This window comes from Amia ocellicauda, chromosome 2 (assembly GCF_036373705.1).
Source record: "Amia ocellicauda isolate fAmiCal2 chromosome 2, fAmiCal2.hap1, whole genome shotgun sequence".
Taxonomy (NCBI): domain Eukaryota; kingdom Metazoa; phylum Chordata; class Actinopteri; order Amiiformes; family Amiidae; genus Amia; species Amia ocellicauda.
This window is the reverse complement of record NC_089851.1, coordinates 19,428,876-19,444,674: the sequence shown is the minus strand read 5'-3', so window position 1 is coordinate 19,444,674 and position 15,799 is coordinate 19,428,876. Positions and strand designations below refer to the sequence as shown.

Sequence of the window (15,799 nt, the reverse complement as noted above, 5' to 3'; positions counted from 1 at the left end):
AGTTACAGCTTGTTCTTGAAACTTGCCACTTATTTTGATAGCTAAGTTGTTTAACATTTGGTTATTACTGCCTCGGAACATTTTCAAGTTCACTGGGTTTTTGGCCTTGCCTGTTAACCCTCTGACAGCAATCTAAGACATCCCTAGGCTCTGTCACTGAGTCAGCTACTGAGATCACCAGGAACAGGTCACCAATAGCTGTCTCCAAGCGTGAACTAAGGAGCCTGACTAGCACTCAGAAGAGACAGGCTAAAAGGCACACAGACCGGGAGACTTTTATTGCAATCATTACATAATTAGCAAAAATGATTGCTCTTATAATATCTGCATGACTCTCTGTCACTTTTCCTGATTTGCAAAGATGTATGTTTTCACAAAGCTTAAGTAGAATCCGTCCAGCCCTCAGCTGAAAAACATTGTGTCCTTTCTCTTTGCCCCACTATCAGTGTTATCCTAGCTGTTCAGTTACAAAGCAACATGATTTTGGCTTCAGAGCCTGAGCTGAGCTGCTGTGGAGCCCCAAGGTCATCCCCTCGTTTCAAATGTACACCAATCAACATGGGTATCACCTGGGTTAATGGAACTACTTAAAATCACAGAACGGAGACTCTGTAAAAAGTACAATACTTTCTGATGAACAACCTTTAAATGACCTCCACCGCCCACCTACCACAAATGAAAAGCACACATGTGTCTTAAGGGAGTGCATGGAAGCTGAAGCTGTGATTCGTGAGGATGTTAATGTGACATATGCAATGGCATGGGATGTGATATTACGGGTTAGTTAAAGATTGTGTCTCACCCTGGAGAGCTCCAGAGACGGACTGGAGGGTGTCAGTACTTACAGCTGTCCTCTTCTTCTGTGAACACACTTATCACGTAACAGGCGTATACAAAGCCAATCAGCTGTGGAGAGAAAGACAGAAAAAAACTGAGATGTGTGATGCAGAGACACATGATCAACCAATGTACAAAATCCTTCCTAAAACAACATTTAACCCCACAGTTAAAGAATGACTTCACTGTCATATCTTTATTTTTTCTAGGTATATTATATTTTACATTTCTAAACTTAGCAAGGCAGTTTCCCAGTTCCACAAATTTAAATCACATTTTTTTAAAGTAACACTGACCATGTACTTTCCCATTTATCATTATGTCTTCACCCCAGTAAGTACATTCATTTTGACACTGACGCACCAAACCCCTGCTCCTGTAGACACAGTATGTTCCTATTTTCAGACCATTTAAGATGACAGTGAAAACCAGACGAATCTGAAAAAAGGACCAGGCTTGAGAACATTTATAATATATGATACAATTTTTACTTTTCAGTCAAAAATATTATATTCTAGTTTCATTTGTCAGGATACAAAATCACACACAAAATACGTGTGGATATCTGTCACACCTGATGGGAATGAAGAGAACTGTTATGTAATGAAGAAATTTAATGAAATCAAAATCATCCTTTTGATCACGAGAACAGAACACCCACCACTGCAGCAAAGCTTTGAATGCAAAATACGAAATGGATAAATCCATATATGGGCAGCACCTCAATGTACCACTGTAATAACATTCACAGGGAGAAAACGATTTATTTTTATTGCTCACACTGAAGGTATAAGTGAAAGTGAAAAATGGGGGAAGGAGTAAAGCGTACGCAGTAACCCACTTAGGTTGGCCATTTCTGCTAAGATGCTGTCCGACAGAGCGGCTGTCTGAGGGCCCAGATTAAGTCTTAAACCAACCTGCCAATCACAACTTTCTAAGCCTGTACCTCATGGCGGCTTCTTGCTTTCAAGTCGTCACTTTCTTCCGCCGACCAACCAACCACCGAGTACTAGGTTTGTAAATGTGGTGGTTGTTGGGTGGCTTAACATTTTGATTTACACCCGGCCTTGGTGTGAGATAAAGAAGTGAAACCATTTCTAACAGCGGTAAGCGTATTTCAGCACAAGCCACCAAGAATGCACAATGACGGAGCTTCAAATTATTACACATGTGGGGAAAAAAAAATAACCCTCACATAGGCATACTATTCAATTCCTTTACACGTGTAACTTCTGCCATACATTTGGCCTTTAAAAAGAAAAAGAAAAAAAAGCTATAAAGATGGTAATGATCCCACGAGAGCAGATACCCCTAAAGGAAATTGCAAAGAAGGTCTTTTTTTCCCCCCATATCATTTCAAAGACTTCCGTTTGGACTATGAAGTCAATTCCCTTATAGAGCGTACAGTAATAAAATTCCATTAAATTGGATCGTTCCTGGCTGCAGGGTTCACTGTGAGCTTGATTGCCCAGAAGAGAGCAGGCAGTGAGACAGATCAGGTAAAGCCTGGAAGAGGGGAGAGAAAAACTCTTTGCATCACTGAACTTAAATATAAAAACATTTTTTCTAGTTTTGTATGGCACTAATGGAAGTCAAAAGCCCTAACCTTACAATGTGGCTAATAAAGTCCCAGAGTTTCAATAACTGTCATTTAGCTTTCTACATTACACTGAAATGTCTCTTGGTTCTCCCTTTAGTGTGTTGTTTCTCCTTAGTCTGTCAATTTAATCACTGGATGTCATGAGGAGATCTGTAACTAGTGCTCTCATACAGAGGATCATTAAGCACTTTTGGGATGTGTCTGATTAGGCAGAGGAAACCACAGCCTTGGGGCATCAAAGGCCTGTCCATTGCCTCTGAGCTGCCCATTAGTGCTGCTTGAAGTAACCACCCCTATCGTATAATGTGATCGCAAAGCTGTGGCATCAGTTCATAAGTATGAAAATGAAAAAAAGATAGTATCATTTTCCCCCCAAGCAGGAGGCAGTTACATAGTTCCGTTTGAAAGATTTAAACACGTGAGAAAAGGTTGTGCAAGTCAACTTTCTCGTAGCTATTTTCTTACTAAATAGAAGTGATTTAAATGTTTCTGTTTTTGCTTGTTTGTTTGAATTCTCTAGAATCTATTACTCTTCTCTTTTGTCACAATCTGGACTCGAGACACTGATTATACGATTTCCTTGTCTTTTGTCAGAGATGCAACATCGGTTTCAGAATTTAGGAGGCGGGATTGTTTCAAAGCGGGAACCGCAGGATATTCATCAGACTTTAAACTCCTATGGCTATTCATCAACACTCAACACAGTACATTTCTAAAGCCATCATGGATCTACTTGTCATCTATCCCAGAACCCGTATTAAAAATTGATGACTTCTTTCAACGTTGAACACCATCTGCTAATATACAGCATGCGCCTTTCTTGTTTAGGTATTTCTCTCCATCAGGTTAGATTCAATAAGGGGAAAAAAGGAAAGAAAATCATCCCAATCAATTCAATTGCATCATCCCACTTCTTGTTCTCAGGTGGTAGGCAACTAATAAAATATTTATCTACACAAATTAGTTTCCAATCCTGATGAACCCAATTGCTTTTTAATGTATAATTTAATGGTCTCCCAAATCTGTCTAGATGTCATGTTAATTTCTAATTTGTTGAGATCTGATTGATGCATATTGTACATTCAGAAACAATCCCCACTGACTCCCTTTCTGGCTCACAGAAAGGCAGTCTGTAAAGAAAAAAGAAAAATGCAATAATTAAAAAGTGGATTCAAAGGAAAATCAAGACAACAGCTCATTTACTTGTCAGACGTTGAGCTCAGTAGACAATAGGAAGGTATTTTTAATGCCAAGTACAGATTTGAGTGCGTGTGTGTTTAGCTGCATCAGGGGAGGCAGAGATAGAATCGTATATTGGGAACAATAGGGAGGACAAACTGAGGTGAGACTGGGACTTGCAGTATCAGGTTCATACTATCTCATAGTAACCTGCCTGGGATGGAAGTCAACAGGCACATTAACAAAGATATCACCTGCTCCTATCATTTTGAATACAGTATTTTATGATCTTCCTACCTCAACAATTAACACTTTTTGATTGCTATTATGTGTTTTAAAGCTGTGTGGTAATTATTAAGATACCCCCTTTCCCCTGGTACAGAATTATAATTAAAAGTATTAAGCCCCAGCTTCTCAAAGGCAAGATGGATGTCAAATTCCTCCACAGTTACTCAACTGCAAAGATCTTAAAATGAAAATGTGCTTGGTGGTTCCCTATAACAGTTGGTCAGTTTTATTTATATTATGGTATATAAATTGAAGACAACGTCAGACTGAATTTCCAGTTTAACAGGGTGTGTTCACAGGATGTGTGGGATTGTGATGCCAGCGGGGTGTACTGCAGGACAGCTGCTATACACGAGCTTCCCCCTTCTGCCGTGGTATCCCTCCGAGGTCACGTAAGTACTCACAGCTTACCCCCTAACTCTGTAACTTTATCACTTTCTCTTTCCAAACTTCCTAGACTCCACTGTATTCAAGTGCTTAAGTTCAAACTGCTGCCTGCAGCACACAAAGACACTGGCAGGATATCCAAGACCATGGAAGAAAGGTTCATCTACCTCGTCTGCAAATATTACCTTATGATTTTTACAATTTAAACCAATGATAATAAAAATATGGTGAAATAGTAAACCAGGGCAATGAGCTGTAGCTAGAAGACTAAAACAGCAGGCCTCCCAATGGAAAACACTGAAACTGGACAACAGTGTGTGCCCATATGACTGTATGTGTGTAGCAATTCAAATGCACTTAAAAGGGTCTCTCTACATGCGATCCAGACACGTTTTCTTTGCTCTGGAGGATATGTCTACATGGCTAGGCATAACAAGGCCCTGGGAATCTTTAAATGTAAATGGCTTAGCAAACTGCAGAACATATAGTAATTGTCAGCTTTAAAGAATTACTCACCACCAACTTTTATCTATCTAAAAGGAATAGTCGCCAAATAATAACTCAATTAATAAACATTATCATGTATAGCTCCAAAGCCTTACCTGGGACACGGAAACAATCAATAATGCTTTTATGAATGTCATTAACATTCTTATGTGAACATAAGGGACATCAGCCAAGAAAATCACTGATATTATTTCAGCTCACCCTTAAATCCACAGCTGTGCACTAAAATTATATTTAAATGTAGCGTTCAACAAACATTAAACTGTCTCCCTGTAGAGGCAAAGCTCCCGTTCGCTGAGCTACCTTATATTATTTCTTGCTTGGTGCTTGACTCGTCTTCAGCTGCATATCAAGCTACAAAAGATGTGCAATACATCCATTCAACATGAAAGCTTGAGCTTTAGTATTTATTAGAGACTTCATAAGGAGAGGCCTTGAAATGTATCTTAGGGGGAAGAATACGTTTCTTTAGTGTGTCCTTTAAAGAAAATCCAGTATACAATATTTTATTGTTATGTATTTGATGAAGTGCAGAGTCTATACATATAAAGGAATAATATGAAAACAAAATGCATTTGTCTCTAGATAGGCATGTGTGTTGTTGAGTCAGAGGGTACATTACATTCGGTGTTACTGGGTAAACACAAAACAATGTTGTTGTTTCTTTAAATAGCAGGGTCAAATTGCATTTTGACAGCAATTGATAGCATTTTAAAAGGTTTTCAGTATGCTGTCAAACAAACAAACAGAAGGTACCATACATTAAGATAGACACTGAATAATGAATCCTCTGTCATAGTGTTTCAAGATACATGTCAGACACTTACATTACAAGTTGCAAATAAATATATGCACAATCACAAAAAAAAAATATGTCTGCTTTGTGAATTACTGTTGCCAATATTATTTGGAAAGTTTTGTACAATTACTTTAACCGAGTTGGCATTACTCAGAGCCAGTTGCTTAATATTGAGTTGTCGTCAGCATTTCCTCTGCGTGAACAGGCTCACAATCAAGATCTGTGATAAGCTAAATGGAATGTATACAAATGCAGGAAATCTGTAGGAATGGTGAGCGAGAGACAAACCGTAGCAAGAGTGAGATTAAGCTGCAAACATCCTCCTCCAGTTTGAACTGTCTGTGGACTTCCAATTAGGACATCATTATCCAAATCCTACTATGCTTGTTAAACTCTATTCTCAGGTCCATTCCGTAACCAATTGGAAAAAATATCACCCAGTTACGAACAGGAGTATTTCTTCTCTTCAGTGTATATGGTATAGGACATGAATCCTCATGGTGGGCACTCTGCTCACTAAAGCGTGTGTTAAAGAACATTCTGCACTTTCTGCTTCTATACATTATGCATGAGCCATAGCTGGAGCTGTGCAACTTAATGTAGTCTTTTGGTCTTACTCTTTACCATTTCTGATCATCACTGTATAGTGATGTTTTATTTATGTATGTATTTATTTAATTGTATCGCTATGTGGAGAATATCCTGGGGAAATTTACATTCTCTGAAAATATTAGCACAATACTGAACCTCTGAAGGAATACTAATAATGTATTGCATTTTAAATTCACCTTCAAAAAACACCTGGAATGTATTTAGTTCATCCAAGATTAAAATAAAAAATATGAATGTAATATAAACAGCTATTGAATGCAGTAACATGTACAGGCCCTTCTATATCAGAAGCATTTACTTTTGGAAGAAGCATATTTAACAAACTCTGACATCAGTGAAACCTTATAAAAATCCTCATGCTGCGCCATAATTACTCTGCTCCTGATAACAGTCACTTCCAGAAGTGAAAATGCATTATATCACATGCAAAACGACACATTATTTGCACAAATATGAGGTTAAGTTATAAAATTAGGCTTACATGTTGGTTTGGGATAGATTCAACATGATAGCCTCCAGAAAACATTGTGAAAGTTAGGATAGTTTTCATCTAAATTACAAGATAAGTTTTGTATAGGTATAGCCTCAGTGATTAGTGCTGGCTGGTTGGCTATGTATATGGTCCTTTTGTTAGTTCACTTATACTATTGTATACATATTCCAGTTGCAATTGCTTTCTGTTAAACACCCAAAGTCCAAAATTATTTTTTTAAATGTGGATTTCAATTTCATGTTCTTTCAAATTCAAGTTCATGGAGCCCTTATCAGACAATCTGAAGTCATAATTTATAATTCATAATTAATTATGAATAATATACAATCTATTCACTTAAGTTACTTTGAGGTTTCCCAGCCTCTCTTACTTGGTAAAAATAATTAATTATTGAAGACAATCTTTTCATTTGAATTACGAAACTGTATGCAGTAGTTACTGTCTACATGTCACAGCCATAACCAATCTCTCTTATCCATGTGAGGCTCAAAGTACTTGGCCCTGGTAGCTACTTTATGTGCTAAATGGTTATTTTTGCTCTACATGTATAAATATAATTCTCCAAGTACTGAATTGATATCAGTTTGTTTAAAATTTTGGGTCAAATTCCATTCTTAGGGAAATTAAAAGTGTACGGCTGTTTCAGTTTAGTTCCCAGAAATAGCACAAGTAGTCAGCTAGCTACTACGAATTCTGTCATTTGAGTCAGAGCAATGAAGGGGGAGGCGGGTGCTGTACAGCTCATAATCACTGAATTTAAATACACATTGACACTTACCCGCCCCCCCCACTGCTCTGTCTCAAATGTCAGACTTCAGTGAAGCTATCTAACTTTTCATGCTGTATCTGGCAGCTGTATTAAAACAGCAGTGATGACAGTTTTACAAATCCCTGTTTTTTGGGCAATAGCACCTGCCTTCACATTAACGAATATAAGGGAACCAGGACCCAGACTGTTGTTGAACATGAAATCTGCAGCGTGTTTTGGCAGATATGACTTTTAAATTGAGTAATCTGGATAAAGGCTGTCAGACTGATGATATGTTTTAAAATTCTTAAGACGTAGCTTTGACTAATTGTTTAAACATCCAGTTTCGGTTTAAGGTATCCGCTTCCACGCAACATATAAGTCAGCTTTTCACCATTTTATTTTTTAACAAGTGATAACAGCATATAGCAGGCGACATTTTACTGGATTCAAATTGAAATACATTGCTTTAAACTTATGTGAAATCTTATAAAGGATGTGTGTGTGTGTGAGAGAGCGAGAGTTCAGTCAATCCATAAAGTTTCCCCATCAGGTATTTTAATCTCAGCCACTCTCAGAAGCAGGGGCGTGCTTGTCAATTTTGGGGCCCCAATCAAAGCTCAGTTTAGGGGCCCCTCCACCTCTACCCATCATTACGATTTTAGCGTCACTACACACACCAGTGTCTGCCCCAATCCTGTGCCATTATAGTATATAGTGTATTGGCTAGTGTATCGTTAGTGCACTCGAACTATAAAATGGGAGAGTGGCAGGAAACAGGATCACATTTTCATCTACCTTTCTTAAAATAATATAAAAAACCACAGGAAGATTGCCTGGCTCTTAGTGTGTAAGAAATTGAAAGGAACAATGATCCAAACAGGCAGCCACACTTTGGGAAATGCTATTCTAACTAAGGTAATAGACTGCTGTATGCGATTAACTCTTAATTGAGGGAGCGAACCTGTTTGTCGAGGATTGAGGCTGACAGGTTATTGGCTGTTCCTGGTGAGAACACAAATGGGCAGAGCGACGCAGAACGGTGGCCAAAAGAAAACCACAGGGGTTATTTAACGATACCCATGCGGTGCTGATTTAATACAAGCAAAAGATATAGGCTCGTATTACATGTTGTCAGGAGAATCTGAAATTGGGATGCAGTGATACTTAACATTGTCATCGGACAGGAGTACAAGACATGTCACTGTGGGCCTGTTTGCTGGTTTTATTTCATTCATGTATTACAAAACTGGAGTACAGGTTTTCCAACATTTCAAGTTGAACTACTTAGCATACAATTTTGTGTGACACACCAATCCCTTCCACTCACCCTCACCATTAACATCTGTAAAAACACATTTACTTTTAGTGACACGCCTAGGATGGTCTGTTTGGACAGAAAAATGTAAGTATAATCACCTTTCAATTTGAAAAGGTGATTAAATGTGGGCTTCAGTTTGGCTATATAGAAGATTTTCACTGACAATTAGGGACCTTGATTTGTAAATGGTTTAAGTACATTTTCAAAATGTTTTGAGACGTGAAGGAAATCAGAAAACTGTTTTAACATGTTTAAATCTGAAGAGGAACATTAGAACACAGCTTTTATGTTCTGCCTATTAAAATGCAAATTATTACATTGGTGTAATTATTTAACAGTCAACACATGAAAACCAAGAAAGTAATTGTCTTTTAACATTTATGATCAAGTACCATCTTCTGATATACTTAATTTCACAAAAACATTAAAGAAAGGGTTTAGCCTACTTAAATACTCATATTTGATATTTGATAGGTTAAAATCTGTTGTGTGAAGCTTAATAATAAAAAAACAATTACTCAGTTAAGGATATTAAACAGCAACAACAAAAAACATGACTGGAACATAAGCTAGAAGTAAGTGTGACATTTTAACTGATAATTCTATAACTGCACAGATACACACAACCTTCAGCCAGTAATGCACCTGTTTTATCAACCGGTGTGGAATACACTTGTTTAACCTAAAATGTCTTGTTAACATTGTTAACAAAAATGAAGCATTATCTCAGTCTCTCTGCTATATTACTTTCCATTTTCTAAGCACTTCTTTAATTTCTTATTTCAGCCCTATAATATCTACAGAGTGAATAAAACATGCACTTACTTGTTTAATTGCAGATAAGAAAGGGTTGTCCCAGTCTCATTTGTGTTTCTTTAATAAAGTTAATTTCTTTATGCTTGCTTTGTTCCTCAGCTACCTTATTGCAAACCAATTAAGAATAACCTAAAGGCCTGCAGCATTTTTCATAAGATATTGTCATTGCGTTTAAGGGCATCGCAACTGATTTATGGTGCAAGTCTTCCTAAACTCTAAGCTGCCGCCACTACCACTTCTGACCCCTTAATCAATCCAATAATTTAATTCTTGTTTTTTTCCACAGTTACAGCTAATTATAGAGCTTAGCAATCTATACAACAAGCAACATGTCTCACTGAGTCTTTTGTATCCTGTTGCTTATAAATCAGTTACTATCTAAAACATATAACAAAAATAAAACACTTAAACAGTACTCCACATCACTAACACTAATTACTAATTACAGTAGACTTGTAATTATAATGTTTTGCTGTTCGTTTGAACTCAAATTATAGCTGGCCTCAGAGCAAAGCTTTATAATCAAGGAGAGGAGACATTTTCACACAAGTGTTCTACTTCAGTTTTACTTTTTCTTGTCCCGTTTGCTCGTCTGAATTCGATCCCATGGCACTGATTGGCCTTTGGGAAGCGTGTTCTGCATTCTTACCATCAACCCATCTCAACTCGCAACCAAAAGAAAATTAACCTTTAATTATAAATGATGGCTAGTGGACAAAGTAATATTAATATCACAAAATGTATTCCTTAAAACAATTTCCCCCTTCCAGTCAGGACTGGGCTTAATAATGTACTGCAATTATTTTCTCTCATACAAATGTGGAATTCATTCTCGAACAGGATGATCGCATACAAAGATACTCTTTATTCATAATATAACATCTCAGCAAGATGTTCCTTCATAAAAACAGCAGATTGTTAATACAAATTAAGACTGAAGACATTAGTTTAACCCTTATAACCATGTGAATTTGTGCTTACTTCCAAGTGCTGTAACCAGAATCCAATAACCTTATTAACTGGTGATGCTAAAACTTTTTCCTGTGATATAGGAGAAGCAATCTCAGTTGTGTCAGGTGACTTGCGGCCTGCACTGAACTCAGAGATATACAAAGATCATTTGCTCACAAGTTTATCTATGGTACTCAAACCACAGTATATTGGATTAAATGGAGAAAAAAAAGGAATGAATACCTGTCAAATTCGTAATCTAACAATAATGGACAAATTCTTTGCATGGTCTTGCAGCAATTAATCATAAAAGACGTAGTGGTATGCCTTGTGGAGACCATGGTTACATCTCCATGCTAGCATCCTATCTGTCAGCAGAAGCCTAATAGCAGAATAACTTCTATTATTCAACAATAAACTGTAACAATATTATAATTCTTATTAAGAAGAGGAAGAAGATGAAAAATACAAATCAGATAAAATGCGTAAAATATAAATACTGTGAATTTCTGTTTGAGGGACTTGGTGGTTATTTTTTACATGTGGTTTTTGCGTTGATGTTTGATGCATTTTGTTACCAATTATTTAAGTTGCCAATTTTATTTTAATTTTAGGGGGAAGTGGGGGATGGCCAGACATGACAGAAAAACAGAGTAATTAAATGGTTATTTTGCACAAAGTTGATCAGCGCAAAACAGAACAGACTGCGACACACACTGCAGTTCCTTCCCCTGATTAGCACTGATGATTGTGTATTCAGATTAGTTTGGATGATCCAACGTTAGTGTAACTTGGGGGAACAGAAACTTGACTGTGGTTCCCTTGAAAGTGTACCAAGAGGACATTTTCTGTATGCTGTCCAATTCGTATCCTCAGATGTCTATTCAGTTTCTATTTTATAAATATCCTTTCCTGGCATGGAGACATGCTTAACACATCTAGATCACACATAACACTATTTGAAATATTTAAAATTGTGACCAGTGTTAGGCGTAAATATCACTCTCCCTTGAAGTGAACTTTTTCCCCTGCTTCTTTTGCTGGCAAGTTTGCCACGCTCGATCAGATTTCTTGGCCTCTTCCTACCTAGATTATTAATAGATGAATGCAAATGTCTTTCGGATGATTAATTATTAATCAACTCTAAATTTGGCAGTCACAATTAATCTCCCGACTCCATACTTCTTTCTGGCTCAATTGCCTGTTATTCAAAAAATGAAAAATAAACATAATTTTGTTGCATTAAGAGTTGTGATAATAAGGTTGCAGATAATACACTGCTTCAGTATAAATAAATCCCCAACTATTTGGTATATTTTTCTTATCTTCCTCAATCTGGAAATAAAAACAGAGTGCAATGAACTCAAAATAAGGACAGTTCTAGTTGGGTTTAAACTAAGCATTTACCGTAACAATTGCTTGGCTCACGATTATATGCAGCTGGTTTGTTTGTTTAACTGATGTTGCAATGTGCCAGAAACGAAAAGCATGACATGAGAGGAGCAAAGGTAAACCATTTCCCTGGTCTTGTGTACACTGGACTGCCTAATCACTCGGGATGAACAGCTGGCTTTTGTTGGTCTAGTGAAGAAGGATACATTTGCTTAAGAGGTGAACTAGCAGTGATATCTGTAAAGCAAAAGATCACCTTATTTATCAGACTCCAGGGTAAAAGAAATGCGAATGTCAAATCCTCTTTTGTCAATAATAAATAAATGCACATCCTCAATCATTGAGGCTGTGGAACTTAATGCAAACTCCTTATTCCCACCATAACGTTTAAGGGCTTTCCTTTATTTAACACAAACTAACATAATACATCACAATACAAGCCATTGTTGGGATGTTCCTAGAGTGCTCAAAATGGACACCCCATTTAAATTACATCCAACATAGACACAAAAAAGCACAGCATTTCAGAGTCAGAAAGCCTGAGAGATCACATCAGTCTCACTAAAACAACCAACATCTTTTTATTCCATCAAAGGCCTATTCAAAAGTATTCAGCAAACGCTTCCATTGGGATGATCTGCTATTATGATTCTCTACCCATGAATGACATACCAGCAAATATATATAAAAAGAGAAGAGTTTATTTAACAGCACCTCCTGCATAGCTTCTTGTCCTGATTCTGTTGGGAAAGTGTGTTTGTGCATTTCTAAAAGTATGACAATTATTGGCAAAAATATATAATAAAAGCCACAGATATGTTTTAGTAGCAGGATGTAACCTGCCAAAAAATCTAGCCATTTCAGAAATACTGTACTATGTCTCTTGAAATGTGTGTATTTTGTGATAACTAATAAGTTACCCTGGGTATTGGCATCTACCACCATCAATAATAATACGTTCCTGTCCTGGTAAGCAAATATTGTAAATCAAGTGATGCAATTATTATGAAATAGGATTGCATATTAGTCCAGTAGCTGCCAAAGTTGTTTGAAACAACACTGAACTCCAATAATTAAAATAAAACACAAATCAAATAACAAAACCCTGTGCTATGAATAGTGTTATACTGGTGTACAGGCAACTGGCTGGTAAATAGCTTTGATGAACCCGCCCCCTCCCCGCCATTGCCTTAGTCTATGATCACATCTTTCTGATGTCATAAAGATTCCCAGAAGTAAGCTCAGAGCTTCTTCATCATACTACTAGCTGAAAAGTAGGGCCTGCTTTATTCGCAAAATAAATACTTCACAGGGCGTTTAAAGCTAAAAAGCCATGTATTTATCTCAAAATAACATCAAGTTCATCAACCAAATCTATCACCCAGTAACTGCACAACCGTCAACAATACCTGTGGTAGTGTATTTGATGAAATATTAGAATCTAAAGCATTCACTGGCTCTATGACTATCATGATGTCAGTTTTATTTCTGTCTTTAAAAACAACAAAATCTGAACAAACTTCAAAGTCAGCTGAATGGAATAAGAATGGTAAGACTTTTTTCTTTGTAACTTAGATGTGAACCTTAGATGTCTTATGAATTATAGATTCCTTACTGAATCTCAGTGGATTCAATAGACAAAATAAAATACACTTTCCACCATTGCAATGGAGAAAAACCCTGTTTGGACATATACATTTCCCCAGTTTGAACTCCTAATGACTACTGTATTCAAAAGAAAAAATTATTCAATGGGCTTACCTGTTTACACTAAATATAACATGAATATACATACATGTATTAATGAGGGCCTAACATAGTAGAGATCTATACAGAAATATATGACTAGATAAGATACATTGATAGATAGATGTAGTGATTAAAAAAACTTCTCCTATAATGAGCTATTTAATAAAGGATTGTTATAGGGCTTTTACAAAGCACTAAGAAGCACCTGGAGGTACTCTTATAATTAGTATAGTAAATCATTTTACAGTATAACTCTCATCTGTTTCCCTGTGGTACTACATTCATATGTTTTATAATATGACTCACTTGATGGCTGATTATCGTTCTTAATTATATGTTGAGACAGAAAATGCTGACGTCCCCTGTATTAATATTTTTTTCTTCTACCAATCTGACTGTATATCGCAGATAGCCCCACTGTATTAATTCTGTACAAGCAGCCTCAATAGAAAAGGAAACCCATATAATCTGATTAGTCATGCACTTCTTATTTGTTCACATATCTGTGTATCTAAAATGTAGTATTGGTTTCCCCCCCTTTGCGTCTTTCTGCAGAAAGGCTAGTCACTCGGCCTGCCTTGATTAATTATTTACATGCTCCTCTGTGTTCTTCATTGTACCGGCTGCTCTACCACAGCTGATTTTTAATTAAATATGGCTTTCCTTTGATGAAATAATATTCAGCCCCCTGAACGTCATCTTTCATTTTCATATTGAATAATTAATGTCATTCAGATTCTTTGAAATTAGCAATGCACCAATAATTTATGGAGAGGAGGAATGCTGAGAAGACTATTTTAAGATCCCACTGAAACCCCTGAAATTATTCTCTCTGTCAAACACACACACAGACCGACAAAATGAACTTCACTGATTAACACTTAAATGACTCCTAAATGGAAGAAACAAAGCTTTATAATTATGGCTAATGAATACTGGGCACTTTTCATGAAGCAGTAGGGTATTCCCTAGTGAACAGCAATTTTCTAAAGCTTCAACTGTGCTTTGCACTAAATGATGTTTGAAAACTGCCCAAACTCTCCTCAGATAGAAGGATTCGGAAAAACGGCCAAGCAGAAGTGATTAATGGAGAGCTCCCAGGGATGTGACCTCTTCAAAGGCAGCTCTGGTGACGCCCTGTGTGCCTCTGTGCTGCCTGTCTCATCAGTCGCGTCACCTCCTATTGGGAATCTATTCGTTACTACAAACACCCAAAGTGCTGTGCTTTAAAAATTCATTAACCTCATTAGAAGAGCGCATTCTGATCACCCAGTTACTTCTCATTCTCGTTGCCTATTTATTTAAATGTGAAATTCTACTTATTGATTTATCATGCTAAGTATTTCTCAGTGATGACACTGCAATATCAAAACTCTATTACATTCTAGCAGTGCCAAGTTCAGTGGCGAACTGGCCTCGTATCTCCTGACTTGCCTGCATATCCTTCTTTGACCTTCCGCCAGGATGGGATCAGAAACCCGAGGCACACGTGTTGGGACAGGAGCCTGACATGAAACCCCTGCTGCCTCCAGTGTGTTGATAAACACACATCGCTTCTCCTCCATTTATTTCCAAAGTAGTGAAAAATATTTCCTTCACTCACATTGTGGAAACACTTAATACTTTCTTACGAAGCATCAGCAATACATGTCAAGGTGCCGTCTAAATTTGTACTCTGGGTTTAGCTGACACGATTCAGTTCACTGGATGAACCATGTCTGTATAACTAGAGCGGCTCAGTCAGATGTCAGACGGAGGATCCAGATCTCACACGTTTTATTTTATTGTATTCAATATCACATTCTTGGCAGTTGTGGATGGCAAATTATAATTTGCCATTTGACAAGGCCATTAAGCCTCTGATGATGTCATCTGCTGCCCTCATCCTGTTTAATGAAGAACCCCATACAATCAAAGCAGTCCTGTGTGTCTGCCTGTTATTTATTAAAAACCCTCGTTACTGTTTTACTGGATGACTGAGACACTGGTCAGCCGATCAAAGTGCATGACTTGGTGCTGACCCCAGACTGTCAATCAAACCCTTGATGTGCTATTGATTGGTCTAAGAGGCGCTCTGTCAATCTTGTCCCGTATATTAAAGGAACAGCAGAACCCATTTT

The 15,799-nt window shown here is 37.2% G+C and overlaps 1 protein-coding gene across 5 annotated transcripts in view; it reads right to left on the bottom strand.

Moving 5' to 3' along the window:
* Positions 1-15,799, bottom strand: part of LOC136766650 (sodium/potassium-transporting ATPase subunit beta-1-interacting protein 3) — a 124,827-nt gene that overhangs the window by 21,024 nt on the left and 88,004 nt on the right. For 3 of the 5 annotated variants that reach the window (XM_066720293.1, XM_066720313.1, XM_066720304.1), the window contains exon 5: positions 846-906. In XM_066720293.1, the coding sequence (XP_066576390.1) occupies positions 846-906 (61 nt within the window). Of the gene's footprint in view, positions 1-802; positions 907-15,799 lie in introns of all 5 variants that reach the window. The other 2 variants (XM_066720323.1, XM_066720332.1) reach the window with 1 other exon arrangement.